The sequence below is a fragment of the Osmerus mordax genome, chromosome 20 (genome assembly GCF_038355195.1).
Source record: "Osmerus mordax isolate fOsmMor3 chromosome 20, fOsmMor3.pri, whole genome shotgun sequence".
NCBI classification, from domain to species: Eukaryota; Metazoa; Chordata; class Actinopteri; order Osmeriformes; family Osmeridae; genus Osmerus; species Osmerus mordax.
In genome coordinates, this window is record NC_090069.1 from 12,396,009 (window position 1) to 12,416,362 (window position 20,354).

Genomic DNA, 20,354 nt, shown 5'->3' on the forward strand with positions numbered 1-20,354 from the left:
AACAAAACTCAGCAAAACTTGTTCTTGCTCCGGCTTTAGCTGTTGGATATTCGGCAGCGTTGCCACAACGGGCCGAATGGCTTTGCTCGCATCTTTCTCCGCCGCCATTACGGAACTACAACACAAGTAGCTAAGGAAATGCTGCAAATGCTAATAGCCAACATGATAGGTTTCTGTGGAACCTTCAAAATAAAAGTCCAGGCGCAAAATGGATGACAGAAGCAGTGTTCTTTGTGCGTCAATCCTGCTGAATCAGATAAAGCACTCCAATGTGTTCATTTACATTTACATTTTACATTTAGTCATTTAGCAGACGCTCTTATCCAGAGCGACTTACAGTAATTACAGGGACATTCCCCTGAGGCAAGTAGGGTGAAGTGCCTTGCCCAAGGACACAACGTCATTTGGCACAGCCAGGAATCGAACTGGCAACCTTCTGATTACTAGCCCAATTCTCTAACCGCTCAGCCACCTGACTCCCTGTTCATGCTTCAGTTTTTGTGTTTCAGCAATACTAATTTAATACATTTTACTTAATTTAAGATACGTATATGTTTAGTGTTTTGCACCTCAATGCCACAGTAAATTCCGTGTTTGTATAACATACATCTCGAATAAATCGAATTCTGATTCTAATGGGGGATTTAGATGATATTATATATGATAGTTCTAAGTACCACTTTTCATTAGAGATAACAATTATGAAAAATTATACCTTTTTATAAGTATTTGACCTTGGTTACACTAAGGGTCCCTTTGGAGTCTCCAAATGTCCCTTTTAGAAAACGCCTGGATGTACTCTTGTGTGTCAAATATCAATATATTTTGGTATTATATTTGACTATTGAATTGGGTAAGGCTTCAAGCTGTGGTACAATTATGTCTTCAATCTAATACCTACCACCTCTAGGCCTCTTCAGGCCTCTGTTTTCAAAACAAAATCTAGGCAGAAATAGAAACTTTCAATTTCCTTGTGTTCAAGCTTCTATTACTCAACACCAGTTGGACTTACAGGGGTCCTGACAACAGGGGAAATAACTTGTGTCACCTTTCAAAAGAGACCACAGTCATGCATGTACTCCAAATGGTTCAACAACAGCTTTTCAATTTACTTTGGGTATTTTTTTGTTTGAAGTGCTGTGAACTGTGAACGAAGACTCGTTCTCGCCCCCTACAGTGCAATTCGGCTAGGTATACATCCGCGCTAAAATATCACGGTGAAAGTCATCATAGCTTGCGTAGTATAGACCCAGCTCCCAACCCAACTTTGAGAATAGATTAACGGCGACAATTGGAAATTGACGCGCGGTAACGCTGATAATGGCCCACCACTAGTTATATTACTTTGTTACTCACTTAAGTAATAATATTATGTAACACGTTGTATTATATAACACGTTACCCCCAACACTGCCTGTGAGTGTGTGCTTGTTTGTCTGTGTACAATAGATAACACTGCTATTTAACAAACCCTGCATGCAGTGACAGATCTTACTCACCCCAATATGTAAATAGGTTAATAGATCATCATAGGGCCAGGTACTAAGGAGAGTGGGTCATCCTTGATGAATGGCCAATTCACATTGACTGCTGTTGTCCTGACATGACAGCCATGTTTGTAGTTTTAAGGTTTGTTCTAACTCTGCTGTGTTGCACTTCTTTCAGAACGGAAACAGAGAAGGCTCTTTCGATATCTTAGGCACTGACATCTGGGCCGCCAACACAATGGACTCTCACGGGTAATTATGCCACGCAGAGCTTGGGTTTTCAACTCACAGATTGCACTGGGAAACACAATAGATGAAAAGCTTAATTTGTGAGATGAAAAACAGACTCCCCCCAAAAATGGAAAGTCACACAGATACAATTTCGGGAGCATATGCAACCAAAATGGCCACAATTTTGAGCCTTCAAAATGTGAATATGAGTAAATGCTTTTTATTTGTCGAGTACATAATAAAAAGATTTACAAGAAATTGGTCTTTCCATGTGGTCATATTTATTCATCTCTCCAATAATGGCAGGAATCTGTGTGTGTGTACACATTGGAATGGGTTTAGTTTCCCAAAATTGACTCAAGAACCGGGAAATCTGAAAAGTTCATATTCGTTATGTCCTCTTTATAATCCAACGGAGTACAGTGCCACGATTGACGTTGTTGGTTAAGCATTTCAACATCAAATAATGAACAACAAAAAAATGCCGTAGCTTGGCTTACTCTTCGCGTCACAGCCCCTTCAATCTGATTAGTCCTCAGGTTTGCAGCGAGTTTCCTATGAATATGTATATGAATACTCAAGAACCGGGCACTCTGCAAAGTTTATATTTTGCAGGTGTCCTTTTTATAATGCAACAGAGTGCAGTAGGCTACTGCTATAACTAATGCAATTAACAAAGGCATTCGCAATGAAATGAAACTAAGCATAATAAGGAAAATAGGGAAATTCTGCTATCGATCAGTGAATTTTGTTACATAAATGAATGTGTTTACTGATGTCAAAACTGCCAGCACATTGCAAATGTATAAGCGCTGTATGGTGAATTAGGCCTACAATTATGACAACTGGCTCATCCATTGTGCATGCAATGACTGTTATTAATTAAATGTTTAGATTTACATTTATTCATTTAGCAGACGCTTTTATTCAAAGCGACTTCCAAGAGAGAGCTTTACAAAGTGCATAGGTCACTGATAATAACAACAAGATAGCCCCAAAAATATTGCGGGTAGCGAAAACATGAAGCACATATTGTGAACAACCAAAATAAGTGCCAAAGGGAAGAACCACAAGAGCATGTAGTTAACAAGTTTACAATTAAACAACATGAATCACTATAAAGTACGCTAGAAAAGCAAGCAACAGTAAAAAATATTTCACAGCGAGTACAACAATTTAAATCAGTTACCACTAACCAACAAGAGCAGCAAGACTCTAAGCAAGAGTCATTGTGATCCTTGAGGAAACTAACATGGGGTCCAGCAAACCATTCTTAAGTACCGTTGTACTCCCGGAACAAGTGCGTCTTGAGCCTTTTCTTGAAGGTGGGGAGACAGTCAGTGTCTCTGATGGAGGTGGGGAGTTGGTTCCACCACTGGGGGGCCAGACAGGAGAAGAGCTTGTGTTGGGACCGGGCGCTCTTGAGTGGTGGGACCACCAGGTGGTTGTCTGAAGAAGACCGTAGGTGGCAGGTGGGGGTGTAAGGCTGCAGGAGAGACTTGATGTAGTCGGGTGCAGTCCCGTTCAGTCCCGTTCACTGCTCTGAAGGTCAGTACCAGGGTCTTGAATCTGATGCGGGCCGTGATGGGTAGCCAGTGGAGGGAAGATGAGGAGCGGGGTAACATGGGAGCATCTGGGTAGATTGTAGACCAGGCGTGCCGCTGCGTTCTGAATCCTCTGGAGAGGGCGGGTTGCGCATGCTGGGAGATCGGCGAGCAGCGAGTTGCAGTAGTCCAACTTGGAGAGGTTTGATGTTTGTGGTGGTAATACATTTTAACAGAGAACCAATATAGTACATTCTTATCAATATACCATAAGCTATTTATAATGTAGGAAACAGCAGACATATGAAGGCTACATAATCATTTGCATGAATGTAGGCTACTACAGCATTGGCAATTTGACTTGAAAAGATGTGGAGGTTGAACAAGTACTTCAGAGATGACAGGGAATTTCAATTGTGATATGATACATATAGGACAAGTTACAATAAAGGTACAATGGGTTGATTTATTCTTCGGGTCATGGCAACACAGTGTGAATGAGATCCATACTTCATGTTAGCGTTGTCGGTGAAATATGGTGGCCCTGAAGTGCAAACCACACCCCCTAATATGAGTACATCCCCCAAATGAAAACACTCCCCCCAAATATGAGTCAACTCCTCCCAAATAGGTTGACTTGCTCACCTCCCCCCAATACAAAGACACGCTCCCCCAAATGGGAAACGACATTACATTAACTAAAAAACACATTACAGTAACTCAAAACGGAAAAGGGTTGGTACTACACTTCATCGCTGAATGGATGCAGTAACTAACAAGAAATAAGAAATTGATCGACAGAAGTACAAAATGCAATAGCCTGACAGAGTTAATTGCACCAGGACATTTGTTTGGCTATCGAATCATGTAGCAAATAGTAGGCTACTTATGCAAAAGTATAAATTGCGTGTTAAACGTAAAAATCGATAGCCAAACAACTATCCTGGTCCACATAACTGTCATTGTGGCATTTTGTTCTTCTGTCGTGGACAGCTTAAGCAAATTGTGTTTGTATATCGGGATTTAGATGAGGATCAGATCACATTTATGGCAAATTACTGCAGAAAACCAGTTAATTCCAAGGGGTTCACATACTTTTTCTTGCCACTGTATGTCATCCACTTGGCTAGCTGTTTTTTCACTGGTTGTTGTAGTGCAGAACACAACAGGACCAGAGACCTAAGCAAGGTGGATGGGTGGACAGGGTCGGCATGTTTAAGTGGTTAAGTTAGTAGTTAACAGACAGTATGCAGGTCTTGGATTTCTCTGAAGGTCGACATTTCTGCCTAAACAAAACCATTCAATCTCAAGTTAATGGTGAAACCTTCAAGAATGTGTTATAGCACCTGCTCAAAAAAATGCAGTAACATGAACACTGCTGTTATTTTTACCTGTTCATAATTGACACTGTCTTTCATGTTATTGGTCTGCCTTCTTGTCCCTTTTATTTCTCCTTGTCTCTGCCCATTTATTCTCTCTGTTCCTCCTCCTACTTCCCCTTCTACCTAATCCTCTGCCTCCACCTCCTCTTGCTTTGTTATCCTCCTCATCCTCACCTCTCTCTCTCCTGTTCCTCATCTTCATAATCATCCTGCTCTTCATCCTCCTCCTGCTTTGTCCTAATCCTTGTCATCTTTATCTACCTGCTCTTGTTGCTCCCCCTGCTGCTCTTCATCTTCCTGCTCCTGCTGCAGAGGTGCCACGTGGGACATGCAGCCTGAGAAGCTGGACTTCAGCCAGTTCCACAGGAAGCCTTTCCGGGGCACGCCAAAGCACCTTCCACACATCGACCGAGAAGGGTGAGCGATCTACCCTATCCTACTCAAACCTGCTCTATCCTGGCTTACTCAACTCTTTTATGCTATGCTTTACTTGGCCTTACTGGAATCTACTCCTTTCTCCTGTTGCACTCTACTCAGATGTACTCCATTCTGTTCACCCCTCTTATTATCCTGTCCTATCTTGTCTATGTCTCTCAGAATGATCAAGGACAAGTTTGAGGGGGATGATGGGATAGATCTGACGGAAATGGAAAGGTTTCTACCTGGACTTGCAGTAAGTGGCTCCACTCCAGCAAAAACTAAACTACAAGTTGCTATTTTTATATTTATTTTCATTATGATGTTATTTGTGGGAATGCGGTCTTCACCTTATTTACTTTGCACAACTTAAGGTTTGGCGATGAGCACTCTCTAGTGGCCAAAAGATGAACACATTAGTTCTAGCAGAGAAACAGACTTTTTGTTATTTGATGTTGTCATATGCTGACTAGTGGCAAACCAGAGTACTTACATTTAATAAAATACTAATGTTTTGAAGATGTAAGCTTGCAGTGCTTTTGGGAGCCGCATTTACAGCTTTCTTTTAGAAATGAAGCATCATCATTTCTTAAAATTGCAATGTCTTGTGTGACAGTGAGTAAGGACATTTGTCTCAAAGGATATAGTCTATGCTTACTTATTATGTCCCTCACGTCTAAGAATAAGTTTTTTGGTTGGGTTTTCTGATTGACTATTTTGCCCCTGGGTTTGGCTATGGTGCTCAGTCTAGACCAGTGGTTCGCAACCCTGTACCTCAGGGCACCCCTGTCCTGCATGTTTTAAATGTTTCCCTGCTCCAACACACCTGATTCAAATAAATGGGTCGTTATCCAGCTCTGCAGAAGCCTGCTTATGACCATTCATTTGCAGGACAGAGGTGCCCAGAGGACCAGGGTTGGGAACCACTGGTCTAGACTTTCAAACAGGCCACTCATGGGTGTTCTTAACTTAACTCAAACACACAGTCAAACACTCAACACGCACGCACACAGGCTTTCCCCACCTGTCTGGTCCATTACCCAGATGTGGCAAATGGCACCCCACAAGTAAGCATTGGACGAAATTGAGACGATACAAATGACCCTCGAGAACAAGAGGATATACAACACAGCCCCAAAGATTCAGGGCAAAGGTTAAGCCTGCAGTCAGAGAAGTTAGCAGATGCAATGTGCTTTATTAATGTGTTCAGGGTATTAACACTATGCCTGGTTTGGGTCGAGGTTTGAGGTTGGTAGGCCACACATGATTGTCCCGGTCAACACAGAACAGGTTCTTGTCCTCAGATGAAGAGGGCAGAGGCTGCCTCATGTCCAAGGCCTTGACTTATCAGCACAAACTGGAAGCTTCTCTGACTGGCTGACTCATTGACTGGCTGCAGAGTGGCAAGGAAGTGAATCGAGATTGGCCGCTCCCTGTCACTCAGATGCCTTGCTTACGTAATGTCAGGAATCACACACATGACTAGCAATCCAACTCTGACTGGAAGAGGTGGCTGGCTGTTCCATCTTGCTGTGTAAGGTCTGCATCCAAACAACAATGTCAATGATGATACTCTGAAAATGTTCACATTACATGGGCAGGATCTGAAATGAATGTGCTGTCTGCCCATAGGCTTTCTGCTTTACACTAGGAGAGACTGAGAACTTCATACCACAGTGACCTCCAGCGTCTAGCCATCTCCAGGAGACTCTAGCGCTACTTTGTCAAGACTAAGTCGCCCTTGCTCTTCTTTTGCCCTCTTCCCCAGCTGGGAATAGCAACATAATGTGCTTCAATGTGGAAAAGTACCTGGAATTGAGAAGCCAAGGGGAGAAAAGCAGCTTCCTACCCAGCTGAGAGTGGAGCTTGTCCCAACCAATGGGCAGTCTCGGGAGCTCTGTCGGCGATTCTGAAAATCTGTCTGCTTTCATGGACACACTCTCTCTCTGTCTGTTTTTCTGTCGCCCTCACTGTTTTTCTTTCTCACTCTCACCCCTGTATCTCACTCTCTCCCCCTCTGGCTTCTATCTGTGTCCTTCTGTATCTTCCTCACTATCTCCCTCTCATTCTCTTTCTCTCCCCTCTGCCCACCCACTCATATATCTCTCTCTGTCTCTGTCACACACACAGAGACCCGAGGACAATAATAGGGGTCAGACGTCAGATTCCTTTGCAGTGAATCCATGTAATTGAATGAAGGCAGATTCCCTGTGGATGAGTCAGTTCCATTCCTTATGGTCATACTCAGGTGATCACTGAGAGATATACACGCAACTAGAGTTGTTGTTGTATGTGTGTACAATGTTTGCGTGTGTGAGAGTGTGGATGATTTTGTGTTAGTGGGTGGGTGAGTCTGAGAATCCCAGGGCAAGGGTCTAGGGTGGGTACTGAGATCAGAGGTGATGGAGGAGTGAGAAATTTTAAAATTTTTACTCTGTAACCCCACAACAACATACAGACACTCATTGTCACACACACACAAACAGGCACAGTCCCAGACAGTCAATTTGGATCATTGGGCTGATGATGTCAATATGACTTTTATTGTGATAGACAGCTGTGTATGCTCTGGTGTGCTCTCACTGTACCTCTCACATCAACAAACTCTGGTCCACACACACACACTGGTGAAAAGGAGCCGTTGTTGGCATTCAAATATTCTTTCAGTATTTTTACAGTGTTTTTTTGGGGCATTTTACAAAAGGTAAAATGTTGAATGAGTTACTCAGTATAATAAATAACATGTTTAGGATCACTAAATACTCATAATTTGTTCATGTTTACCTAAGCTTCCAGTTGAGGTAGTAGGCACTTCATGCGTAATGTGATTTGATTGCATCATGGTGCAGCCGGCTACTTTTAGCGTGGATAGGGGGTCAAAGGTCCACTAATGATTGCTAGATGGCGCTTCTTGCACGCAGCCAAAGCACGGTCATAAACTGAAGTGGCCTTCGTCAATCTGTCATTCATTTCCTTGTTTAAAGTTGGTGACTTTTTCATTCATTTCATGTCATACACATTGAGGGTTAGACTTCAGTTGGTCTATAAATGTGTAGCCCGATATTATGAACATTCTATTGTCGGCTGACAATGAACTCATCGTTGTCCCGAGTCAAAAGTAGAAACACACAGGGACATCATAAACATTCAATTGTCTGATAGATCCAGTTATCCTGGCAAAAAACTATTATTGTTCATCATTTATTGTCAGGCAATGGTCCAAGTAGGGCTATTGCAAATATGAGGCAGTGTAACTTGTTTGAAAATTCTCACATTTCTTCTGAAATTCATCCTTTTATTTATTACTGTAACATTGGTACCCCAGGTCCCAGTGTGTATCTCGGGTTATGCATAAGCAGTTGTGCATTATGTGTGAAAACAACATTTGCATTTGATTAATGTTCCCATATAAGTCAATCAGCCTATAATACCTGTAGCCTAATGTTTCGTATACATGGCTGTGAATCAGTAGATTTGGTCTCAAGTCAAGTAACCTTAAATATGTTTCACAAGTAGTTTTGTCAACTTTCAAGCATGCCTTCTGCGTGTTTGCCCTACATTTGTCATAGGCCCTACATCTGTTTTAGCCTACATCGACTGACTTAATAGAGTGAATAGACATTGCATTGTGCACAGGATACATTTATCTTTGTTTGACCTGGTAAACCGTGAATACATATTTAAAGCTATTGTGAAGGTGCATATTCCATCCCCCTTCTAATGATCGATCGCTTCAACGTATAGTCTAAAGTCAAGTTATTGTCAGCATTCCAAGCATTCCAATGCTTACACAGCTCTTTCATCACTCCAAGAATAGGCCTACATTTAGTTTCTAAGATGTTGTAGAAAACTCATTTATTGTAACTCACTTGACTCATTTATACCTCTTGATATTTCAGAAACGCATTTATTTGTGTATCCGCATTACAAAACAGGCTACTTCATTGTATTATTAGAATTATTGTTACCTCTAATGTCATAACATAAGAATTGCTCTTAGGCCTACCTGACTACACACAAATGGCTATGTACTGAACTTTAAAAAAGAATGTCATAATTCTGCATAGGCTATACATATTTTGCAATACATATAAATCGTATTTAGGTTATAACCGTCTGTATTACATGTTTGAGCAAGGGAGTCCTTGCGACATCTGCTGATAGAGATGTGAATTGCAGCCTTGAAAGGGAAAAAATTGCAGAATGCGCAGCCGGCAGCAATTGAACAGAAACAGGAGAAAAATTGCTTTAAACTACCTGTTCCCAGTGAGATTTTGAAGAGAAAAATATATATTGGGTGATAAAACACACATAGGATATGTCAATAAAGCAGGATCCTGTAATTTTATCATGTCTAAAGTGTTTCTCTTCACTGCGGTGAAATGACCAGTGCTCAGCGCTTCTAATGATTAACACAAAAACAACAATCACACCCTGTCTGAAGGCAGGGGCAGATGCAGCCTGCTTTGACGGGGGGTGCAGTGAACATTTCTGGAGGGTATCATGATTACGGAAAGGGATCATATTATTTTGTGTATTTAACAATCCGAGTGTTAATCAGGCGTGGAGCCAGACGTTGTAAACATTCGGGGGTTAGCCCAAACCTAGGACGTATTCTGGGTTTGATGTGATGCTAGATATGGACTTCCACACTTAATAAATATTAAGTGGAAATATTTTGGCATTCATTTGAGCGCCAAATTGTTTTTTTTTAGGTTTATGTAATATAAACATTACCAGACATCCCAAGTCTACCGGAAGTTCCGGGAGTCTCCCGCATTCCAATATTGGCTCCCTGACGGCCACAAATGCTATACAATCTCCCGGAAATCGGGGATTTCGTATTTAGAGTGCTTACAGGAAGGCCAGGTACAACCTTCTGAAGGCCATCAAAGCAGCGAAAAAGGCTTACAGGACCAAGGTGGAGCCCAGCTACCATGGCTCTGACCCCAGGCGCATGTGGAGTGGACTTAAAGCCATTACAGAGTACAAGGGGTTAGGCTACAGTGAGACCCAGTCCTCTGTCCTACTGCCAGACGAGTTGAATGCCTTCTACGCTTGCTTTGAGAGGGACAGTGACCCCCCTGCAGTGGAGCTACCTGAAGGCCTAGCCGGTGGTGTTCCTACATTAACTGTAGCTGAGGTGAAGCACTGCTTCAAAAAGATTAACCCTCGCAAGGCACCTGGCCCAGACGGCATATCAGGTAGGGCCCTCAGGGGCTGTGCTGACCAGCTAGCAGGGGTCTTCAGTGACATCTTCAAACTGTCCCTAAGCCTGTCTGTACTCCCCACCTGCTTCAAGAGGACCACCATCGTCCCTGTGCCCAAGGTCACCTGCATGAATGACTATCGCCCGATGGCACTGACCTCTGTCATCATGAAGTGCTTCGAGCGGCAAGTCAAATCATTCATCTGCTTCTCGCTGCCTCCCACCCTGGACCCTATGCAGTTTGCATACCGCCTACAGAGAGGAGGTTGATACCCTGACATCATGGTGTCAGGACAATAACTTTCTCAACATCAGCAAGACCAAGGAGATGATTGTGGACAATAGGAGGCAGCAGAAGGAGGGGCATGCACCCCTTCACATCAACGGATCCGAAGTGGAAAAGGTCAGCTGCTTCAGATTCCTCGGGGTGAACATCAGCAATGATCTCACCGGGTCTGCTCACACGGACAAGGTGGTCAAAGCGGCCCGGAAACGCCTCTTCTTCTTGAGGAGACTGAAGAAGTTCAGCATGGACTCAGTCATCCTCACTAACTTTTACAGATGCACTATAAAGAGCATTCTGACTGGTTGCATCACAGTGAGGTATGGGAGCTGCACAGACAGGGACCGCAAGGCCCTATGTAGTGTTGTCCAGTCTGCTGAGTTCATCATTGGCAGGAAGCTCCCAGCCCTACAGGACACCTACCACACACGATGCCTCAGGAAAGCAGGCAGGATCCTAAAAGACTGTGAACACCCATCCTTCAGTCTCTTTATCCCTTTGCCTTCTGGTAGGCTACCATAGCATTCGGTCTCGCACTAGCAGACTGGACAATAGTTTATATCCAAGGGTCGTCAGCTTCTAAATGGACACTGATATGGACATTGATACATTTCTCACTGGTCACTTTACAACGATACCGTAGCGCCGACTAGCGTTGAGCGGAACAATGTTCACGACTGTTTGTTTGCTCAAAAACACTTTCCCATTGGACATCTTGGATAGCCATCTAACTAGACAACATTCCCAATCAGGGTGAACACTCAAATGATCTAAACTACAGACCATAGCATTACACATATCTTACACAGAGACTTGATGTAGTCAGGTGAAGTCTCATTCACCGCTCGGAAGGTCAGTACCAGAGTCTTGAATCTGATACGGGCCGTGATGGGAAGCCAGTGGAGGGAGATGAGGAGCGGGGTAACATGGGAGCGTCTGGGTAGATTGAAGACCAGACGGGCTGCCGCGTTCTGAATCCTCTGGAGAGGGTGGGTTGCGCATGCTGGGAGACCGGCGAGCAGCGAGTTGCAGTAGTCCAACTTTGAGAGAACAAGTGCTTGGACTAGCAGCTGGGTGGTATCTCCTGATCTTCCGGATGTTGTAGATGGTGAATCTACGCGACCGGGAGACTGCAGCAATGTGGGCAGTGAGGGAAAGCTTGTCATCCATGGTAACCCCGAGGTTCATGGCAGAGGATGAAGGGGTCACCATCACAGATCCCAGGGTGATTGAGAGATCGTGGGAGATGGAGGGTTTGGCAGGGATGATGAGAAGTTATGAAATGTTATGTTCTATCCATTTGCTTACTTTAGCAAGTCACTGTATTTCCAAGCCCTGATAGTGTAACTGTGCCGTTAAAAGTTTTAAATGGATTGATACATGCTTATGTAAGCACCCGTCATAATTAGTTTTAGAGAACACTTATTATTTTTTGCATATTTGTTAAATAGGAGTACATTAAGACCAGGGATGTAAAAGGGTTAAAATTAAATGTTTCATTTCAGCTCGACTTAAAGGGGTGGTCTCACCTAAATTAGCGGTGCAAAATGTATTTGCTTACTGTGGTGAAATAGGCAGGGGCCGGAAGCTGAACAGTGAACATTTAGTTGCTCGGGTTTTCTCACAGTGTGGGTGAATTGCTAGACCTGGCTAGCATTCTACAATTTCAAAACAATACCACTTACTTCAAACACTATTTAGTCTATACCCCTATACCTCAACCCTCTACGGACAATGAAGCTTGAGTTGCCATTGGCTAGTACATTTTTTTATTTTACTTGCCAGACTTTTTACATGAAATGCATGAACAATGCAACTGAAAAAAAGTACATTATCTGTCCGAATTATTCTTTATGTTGCATAAGGATTTAATCTACCATTTTTTTTTGCAAATGGCTTCGTCTTGCCACTTGACTTCAGCCACCTTTCCACAGCTGATGGATCTTTCTGCTGAAGCTCTGGGCCTTCTGTTGAAATGAAGATCAGGTCTGAAAGGCGTGAGGATCTGAGGCCCCGTTTACACGGAGGAAAAACGCATATATTTTCATGCAGTTTGGCCTTTCATTTATACGAAAACTGAGGTTTTATCACGGAAAACGATCATTTCTTAAAACTCCGGCCAAAGTGGAGATTTCTTAAAACAGTTTTTGTGTTTGCGTGTGCACTAGGTTAAACTGAGTTTTAGGTTCTCAAACGTCACAGTATGCGACTAAAAATGCATCACGTCATGTGAGCGTCCTATGTTTACAGTTAGTTAGCTTACTGATCATGGATGCTGTTACGGTAGTGCTCATTTATGCGTTAATGCAAACCCTTTTGGCCTGTTTGTATTTACAAACACAACTAATTTTTATATCAACGAGCAGAGGCGAATATTTTAAGAATTCTGATTGGTTTGCATGGCTTTATCCTTCTCGTTACACTGCCGCCTACAGGTTTGGCATAGTTATGATGGCGCTCGGGGGCGTACTTATGCGGGTTCATGTAAACAGAAACCTTTTTGAAAACGATCTTGTGTGTACAACGTTATTTTTGAAAACGGAGGGTCAGAAATATTTGTTTCTGTAAATACCCGGCTATGTGTAAACGTGGCCTAAATCAAACACAAATTAAACCAAAAAATGCCAATGTCACTAGTAAGAAATGTAGCTAGTCGCAGTTATTTTTGTTGTGTGAAGAAGAGGGGTCAAAGTTCTGTTGTCGTCGTCAAACGGCCCGTATAGAACAAAGTAATCTTTCGTTAAAGTTCCTTGTGGTCCAGTGAATTGCTGATTTAGAAGAATAGGTTAGGAGTGACACGTTCACTTCAGGTTTATTCCTACGAAAAAGCTGGCATGATTGTGTATTGTGGGTTTTTATAATCCGTGGTTTGTCTGTTGGCTCTGCGTCACACATTGTTTGAAAGCTTACAATCTTCACTTTCACAATCTGTAAAAAACGAGAAATGACCTTGGCCGACAACGGCCCCTTTTCACCAGAGCGTGTCACATATGTGTTTGTGCGTGTGACATTTTGCTCTTTGGCAAAGACATCGATTTTATTGATCAAAATACATGCTTCATAATGTTTTTGTGATTAAGAGTGTGTGTTTGTGTGTGTGTGTTGATACACACATTGGCAGGGTTTTTCCTGCATAGAGAAAATTTTGGCGCGCGCCAAAGCCGTTTTCCCGAGCGCCAATGACAAATCCTGAGCGCCAAAGGCAAAAAAAAGTCTGTGATAAAAAAATAAAATAAAAGCTGGGTTCATCACGCCTGCAATGCATGTCAGCAAATATGTTCTCAATAGTATGTTTCAAGTAGGCTACAGCCGAACCCTCGTTCTGTTTTGATCAATAGTAATTGAGTTGATAAGCCTGTCTTCTTGTCTGATCAATACGCAACTGTGAGGTGCGCAAATTGACTTTTTTTGGCAAAGTTTGCAGCGAGCCTCGTACCTGGAGCTGGGTACCGCTTGTAACCAACACCGGACATCGCTGTGATCTAGCCATGTCTCGTTGAAAGTACACTTTCCCATTTTCCACACGTAGCCGAACTTTAACAAACTGTGAGGAGACGCAGACGTATTGTTCCGCTGCGAGAGCCAGTCCGACGTGCACAAATACACCTGTACAAATGCAAATGAAATTTCCACTCAAAATGCTGACAAAAGTTTGATTTACGATTTCCTACCCAGCTTCCATTGGTATTCGTAACCTTGAATGATAATATATAGTGCAGTGTTTCCTCTATGGCCAAATTTCTACCGCCACGGTATCAGAAATCAGGCTGTACAACATTTTAGGCAGTCTATCAGCACTGATTGTTAGAGTGCATGTCGGAGAATTGCACGGACACGCGCTTCACACCGCAGTTGAGATTGCGTGTGTGCGTCCTTGAGAACTGTAAGTCGTATAACTAATGTTATACGACTTACTTATACAATAACAGGCTTAAATGACCTGACAACAGGTCATTTAAGCCTGTTATTGTATAAGTCTATAGTTCTTGCAAATTTACATCAAGTTAACTGGTGATTTTCGTTGTTTGTATTCTTCCCCTGCTAGCTAAATTGTCTGTTGATTCGATAGCGATTGCTGCCCTTGTTCAGGTTTGTATTTTAGGTGTATTATTATGCTTAAGTAGTTTTAATTAATAAAAAGTGGGTTTATTGTTATTATTTGCTACAGAATGTTTAGCCTATCAAGATCAAATGAAGCAGGCAGTGTACATGCTTCAGAGTGGCCTACCTTAATCGATAGGCTAGGCTGCTGACCATTTACAATAAGTTGTTATGTCAATTATTAATTGGCAACATTTATGCCATTTAGAACATACTTTATGAGTGTAAGGTGTCTTTAAGTACCCTAACTTTATTGCTTTAGGGGAAATAGGATGAAAATATGTACAATATTACATTAGCTATTAGACAATTACATTAACCTGTTCCGAAATATAGGTTTAGTTTCGGCGGTGGTATATATATATAATATATATATTATTTATTTTTTGAGCACTGAAGACCCATTTTGACCCAGGAAAAACCCTGCCCATTGGTATTTTTCCCCTTTAATAACAGTCAGAAGCCATGTTTGTCTCTGCCTTGGTCAATGTGCATAGAAGTTATTCTTCCACCATGTTGTTGATTTTGCTTGCGTCCCCATCACATTTTCCCTTTTTCCTGTTGGTGAAGGGATTTGTCAAATGTTGTCATGACCGTTAGAGCTACCCTGTCTGTTTATTTGTGTGCGTGCACGTGAGTTGGTTGGTGTTTTCTGTTCATGTGTCATAACTCGTTGTCACCTCTCAAGCAGTTCATCTCCTCCAGTTATTGTTTGCTTTGCTCCCCCGCTGCCCTCCACCACCATAGGTCAGACAGACAGATTGACTGACTGAGCCCATATTGGCAAGCATGAGGGTGAATCAGTTTGATTACATTTTAACAGTGGGTTATCTATGCAGTTGTCAGAAAGATCTCTGGTGACATGCTGTACTATGTATGTGGGGTTTGGGGCAGCAGACTCGGCCCCTTTGGGGGGTTGACCAGGGGACCTTGAGTGCATGGCTCTATGCAAACTTTTTCCCAGAGGGAGTACATGTGCTCCTAATTTTTTTCGGGGGGAGCACACAAAGAAATTTAGGACCTCAGTGAAAAATGTAACACAGACTTTTACAAACAATTTATTAATTGTACAAATTTTGGCCATTTCAGCGGGAGGTGGCATACAGGTCGGCGATAAACCAATCCACACTAAGTCATGTGATCCCCGAGGTGTGGGATGACCTGATCAGCCTGTCTTTACTATACTGCGGTTGAACAGGCCAACATTTAAGTGTAACTTGCTAATCATTTCCCCAAATGTAATCATTGCTATTGACTGCACACATTACGAAATATCAATGGATTGATATTTTTGTTTTTTTGTAAATCTAAAAAGTATTACTCCATCAATGTTAAAATAACTGCTAGTTTAAGGCCACAAAACAAGATGATCCTCCTATTTTGCAAATGAAGATCTCCATTTCACATTCAGTAAAGTTGATCTTTTTCACTGTTTATTTTTTGCCTTATCATTCATTGTTCACAATGGGTTAATTGAGAAGTTTATTGAGAAACATGGGTGTTTCAACAACCATGTAAGGTAAAATATGGGAGTGGAGTGGATGTGGACAACAAGCTTGTTCACGTGCGCACAATCACAAGTTAAGTGGAATCTAAGACAAACATGTGATATTGGTCGCGTACGCAGTGTTCATAAATCAGAGTTTTTCTGTTTTCACAGTATGCATACTTTTACGGATGAATTTACAGAGTTTGATACATTTGGCCCCTGGAATCACCAAGGATGTGTCTGGTTTTTCGGTGAACAAAGCAACCATGGCTCCAGGCTCAGCGGTGTGTCAGACAGGTCGGCATCAGGGCCCCTGGGCCTATGTGCCCCAGAGCAGGAGTCCCACTCAAAGACAGGTGTGAGAGGGTGGAGGCTGGAGACAGGAGAGCAGAGACAGAAGAGCAGATCTGGTGACTAACTGGCAAGAGGATTTGACCGGTGCCTCAAAGCTTGGGGAGAACTTGGCCCTGCTCCTGGAACAACCCCCCCTTTATGTCGTCCAGGGGGAGAACAATCCAGAGGTCACGGCGGCGAGCCCCCCCCCCCCACACACACACACCCTCTTCCTGCCATTGTCCAACACTCCCTCTGACCACAACTTCTGGCTGCTGGGGAGCAGCGAGCTAACAGGCACACTCACAAACACACTCAATAAAAACACACAATTAACACAAACATATACCTTTAATGTGTTTTCTCACCCTCCTATACAAACACATATACCCCTGTGAAGGGGGGCCATCAGACAGGTATCTTCTAACTTCTGTTGTAGAGTGAGCCTGCCTTACTGCTTTACTAAATTCGATTTTTGCTAGAAGAACCATTTTTCCCCCCAGAACCCTTCTCAGGTTCTGGGGTCAACGGTTCACTGCATGCCTTGGAGGAAAATGTAGCTGGCCCGTTGCTAGGCGATGGCTTCTGTTTTTGCAATAGTGTAATATTTTTTTAAGCTTTGTGTTGGCTGTGGCTGAGTCTTATCAGATGCACAGTAAATTCACCCCTGCCTACACGCATGTGTTAAAGGGTGTGTGTGTATGGTGTACTATTGCTTGTGTTTCCTGTTGGGTCAGACACTCCTCTTCTCCATATTCTGAATCTCTATTTCTCTGGAGCTGGAAGGTCAGAGAGGGGAACACTCAGACAAACGGTCATAGCTTGGATTACTAAGGCAGTGTGTCACTAAGGCACTCTCTCACTCTGCCTGCCTCCCCCTCCGTCTATCACTCTCAGCCATATAGAAAGTTTTTCCAGTTGGGAGGGGAGGAAAGAAGGCGTCTCCCTCGTACATTCCTCTCAGCCGAAGGCAGCAGAGACAGTCACTGAGTCTGCCACCTCTGAAATAGTGCATGCTGTAATGATAAACTGCACATACAGGCTTTTTGTGGGGGAGGGGTGTCTCTCAAGTGTGTGTTCCCACCCCAGTAATTCACTGCTTTTGGATGGAGATGCAGGAGGCATAAATAAGCAGTCCCCAGACTGGACAATGGAGGAACATGCTTTGTAAATGGGGCTTTGCATAGAGAGGGATTGTTACACCAAAGGAAGTCAACCTCACACTCTTTTTGCTTCCCCAAAAAACTCACACACACTCGGACATACAAACATACCATCTTCCATTGTAGCTAACTACTAAGGCATTTCCCAGAGTTTTCCCTTGATTGTATGATGGACGGTCATCAGGAAATACGTTCCTGGACAGAGCCGATAAGGCCTGGATATGATTCCTTACATTCAACACTGTCTTTTCTGTAAACGCTGAACTGGGGATGTGTCTCTTTGTTTGAGGTTGGCCCCTCCTACCCGGCCTTTAACCCCCGCTGGAATGTGGCGCTGTACGTGAGCTTCCTGGAGTCATACACCGCTGCCCCTGCTGTCACGTCCGCAGGGCCTGCCAATGCTCTCCTTTCTGCCTGGGGCAGGGGTCAAATGTGAGCTGGCTGGGGACATGCCAAACACATGCCTCCTCTTTGATCTTCTCTGCCCTGTCCACTACCTGCCTCCATGGTGCTCTTTTGCTATAACACACAAATGCAGTAAACTATGCTCTTGTTGTTGTTGGTTTTATTTACTAATTTTTTTATTAAATACTCCTATTAAATATATTGTGGGGTCAAAGAAAGACAATGTTTCCCATGCAACAGCTATCATCTCTTGTTGGTGTAAATATTTACTTATTTTGCAACAGCTTTAAAACATGTGTGAGTACTGTATACCCGAGTAAGAGATTGTCATCTGGTACCAATTTGGAGGCAGAATTACAGCTAATTATATCCTACAGGAAAATTACAGTAGCTAAACATGTCACTCTGTCTCCTGCCCTCCTCTCTTTTCCTTCTCTTAGTTCCCTTCTTTTCTCTGTCTCTTTTTTTTCTTTTTTTTTCTCTCAGTTTCTTTCTTTTAAGAGTCACATAGAGGGATAGGAGAGACTCTGACTCTCTTCCACTTCCTAAGACCGCTAAGTTTACCAATGCTGGGAGACAAGATCAAGATTGAGACAAAAGTCTGTGTTTTTCACAGAGTAAAAACCTTACTAAGAAACCTATTATCAGTGTGTTCTCTCCTTGCTTACTATGCTCTGCTATTAACATTAGCATTGAGGTTCCAGGACCAGTACATTTTGGATCCCCGGTTTGCACTTACAAGGTGTGTGTGAATCTCTCCTGTTACTATGCCACAGTGAGAACCCTTGCGCCTCCTACCACACACCTGGCACCAATCATAATCGACCAATCCCAGCACAGCTTAACTGCAGCCTTGCCTTGAAAACAGAGTAAGAAAAAATCTGGATAGTTCTGAAAGATCAGCTGTACCAGGTTTCAGTGGGCCTTGTTGGCATTGTGTTTGAAACGTGTGAAGTAATGTCGGGGGAAGTGTTCGATTGAACGTAGAAAGTGATTATGCATGTGTGTGTGTCTTCTCAAAGCAGCAGGGTGCAATGGGTCATCTGTATGCTTCTCTTGGGTCTGTGTATTGTTAGATTCTGGTGAAGGCCTCCACCCTTGTGTATGTCTTTGTGTACATCCTGATAGCTTCTTTAGGCCAGTAGTTCTCAACCCTGGTCCTACACACCTGATTCAAATGAATGGGTCGTTATCTAGTTATGCAGAAGCCTGCTAACAACCATTCATTTGAATCAGGTGTGTCGGAGCAGGTAAATATCTAAGACATGCAGGACAGGGGGTACTTGAGGACCAGGGTTGAGAACCTCTGCTTTAGGCAGACAGGGCAACATTGAGTAAAGCCTGGTTTATACTTCTGCGGGTCTGTGTTCTTAATGTCATGTGTGGGTGTGCAGAGACGTGCTCAGCATTTATAGTTGTGAGGCCTTGTTGTGCAGCTAGCCATTGCATTTTTTTTGCATTTATTCACTTGGCAGCGCAAAGTGGATGTTTGCTTGTAGCGAAGGAAAACCTCACAGAAGATGTTACTGTGGTTTGGTAAACAACATTTTTTATTTTCAATCTACCCCAATATAGTTAGGTAGCTATCTATCTATTATCTATAGCTAGCTACCTAACTATGTAAGGAAAGACACAAAGAAAAGTTTTTCTATGACGCATTTGAGAGAACCAGTGAAATTGTATGAGGAAATGGACGATGAGTTGGAAGAACATATTTGTTTAAATTTAATTTGAAACAGAGACAGAAGACGCAACAAGGCATTTGAATACTAGTGCACAGTGCCCATGATGCAATCAATGATTAAGATTTCAGTGAAACACAAATACAGATTACAAGACAGAACTATAGATAATGCATAGTGCCCATGATAAAAATTGGTGGCACACACACAGATTCCTGGAATTATAGATGGGGAACAGTGCCCGTGATGCAGCTGGTGATGACAGTTCTTCTCAGCGGTTTTTAATACCTATATTTCTCAGATCACAATTGAAATTCTCTCATCTCTGAAGTACTTGTTCAACCGCCACATCATCTATTATTGTCAAATTGCCAATGCTGTGGTATAGCCTACTTTCATGAAAATGATTATGTAGCCTTCATTTGTATGCTGTTTCCTATCTTTTAAATTCATCATGTTATGTTGATAACTACTTATAGTACTTTATATTGTTGTTCTGTTAGCTAGCCGGCAAACTCATTTGAAAGCAGCTGATTATCGGTTGTAACAGTACATTTGCTTCTAAATCACGAAACAGAATTTCCCTATTTTCTTTCAGAATCAGAATGGGTTTTTATTCGCCATGAAA

The 20,354-nt window shown here is 42.7% G+C and overlaps 1 protein-coding gene across 2 annotated transcripts in view; it reads left to right on the forward strand.

Annotated features, from left to right (window-relative positions):
- The window catches only part of ctif (CBP80/20-dependent translation initiation factor), a 166,384-nt gene that overhangs the window by 85,323 nt on the left and 60,707 nt on the right, over positions 1-20,354 (forward strand). For both annotated transcript variants that reach the window (XM_067258345.1, XM_067258346.1), the window contains exons 5-7: positions 1,666-1,739; positions 4,957-5,061; positions 5,242-5,317. In XM_067258345.1, the coding sequence (XP_067114446.1) occupies positions 1,666-1,739; positions 4,957-5,061; positions 5,242-5,317 (255 nt within the window). The remainder of the gene's footprint in view (positions 1-1,665; positions 1,740-4,956; positions 5,062-5,241; positions 5,318-20,354) is intronic.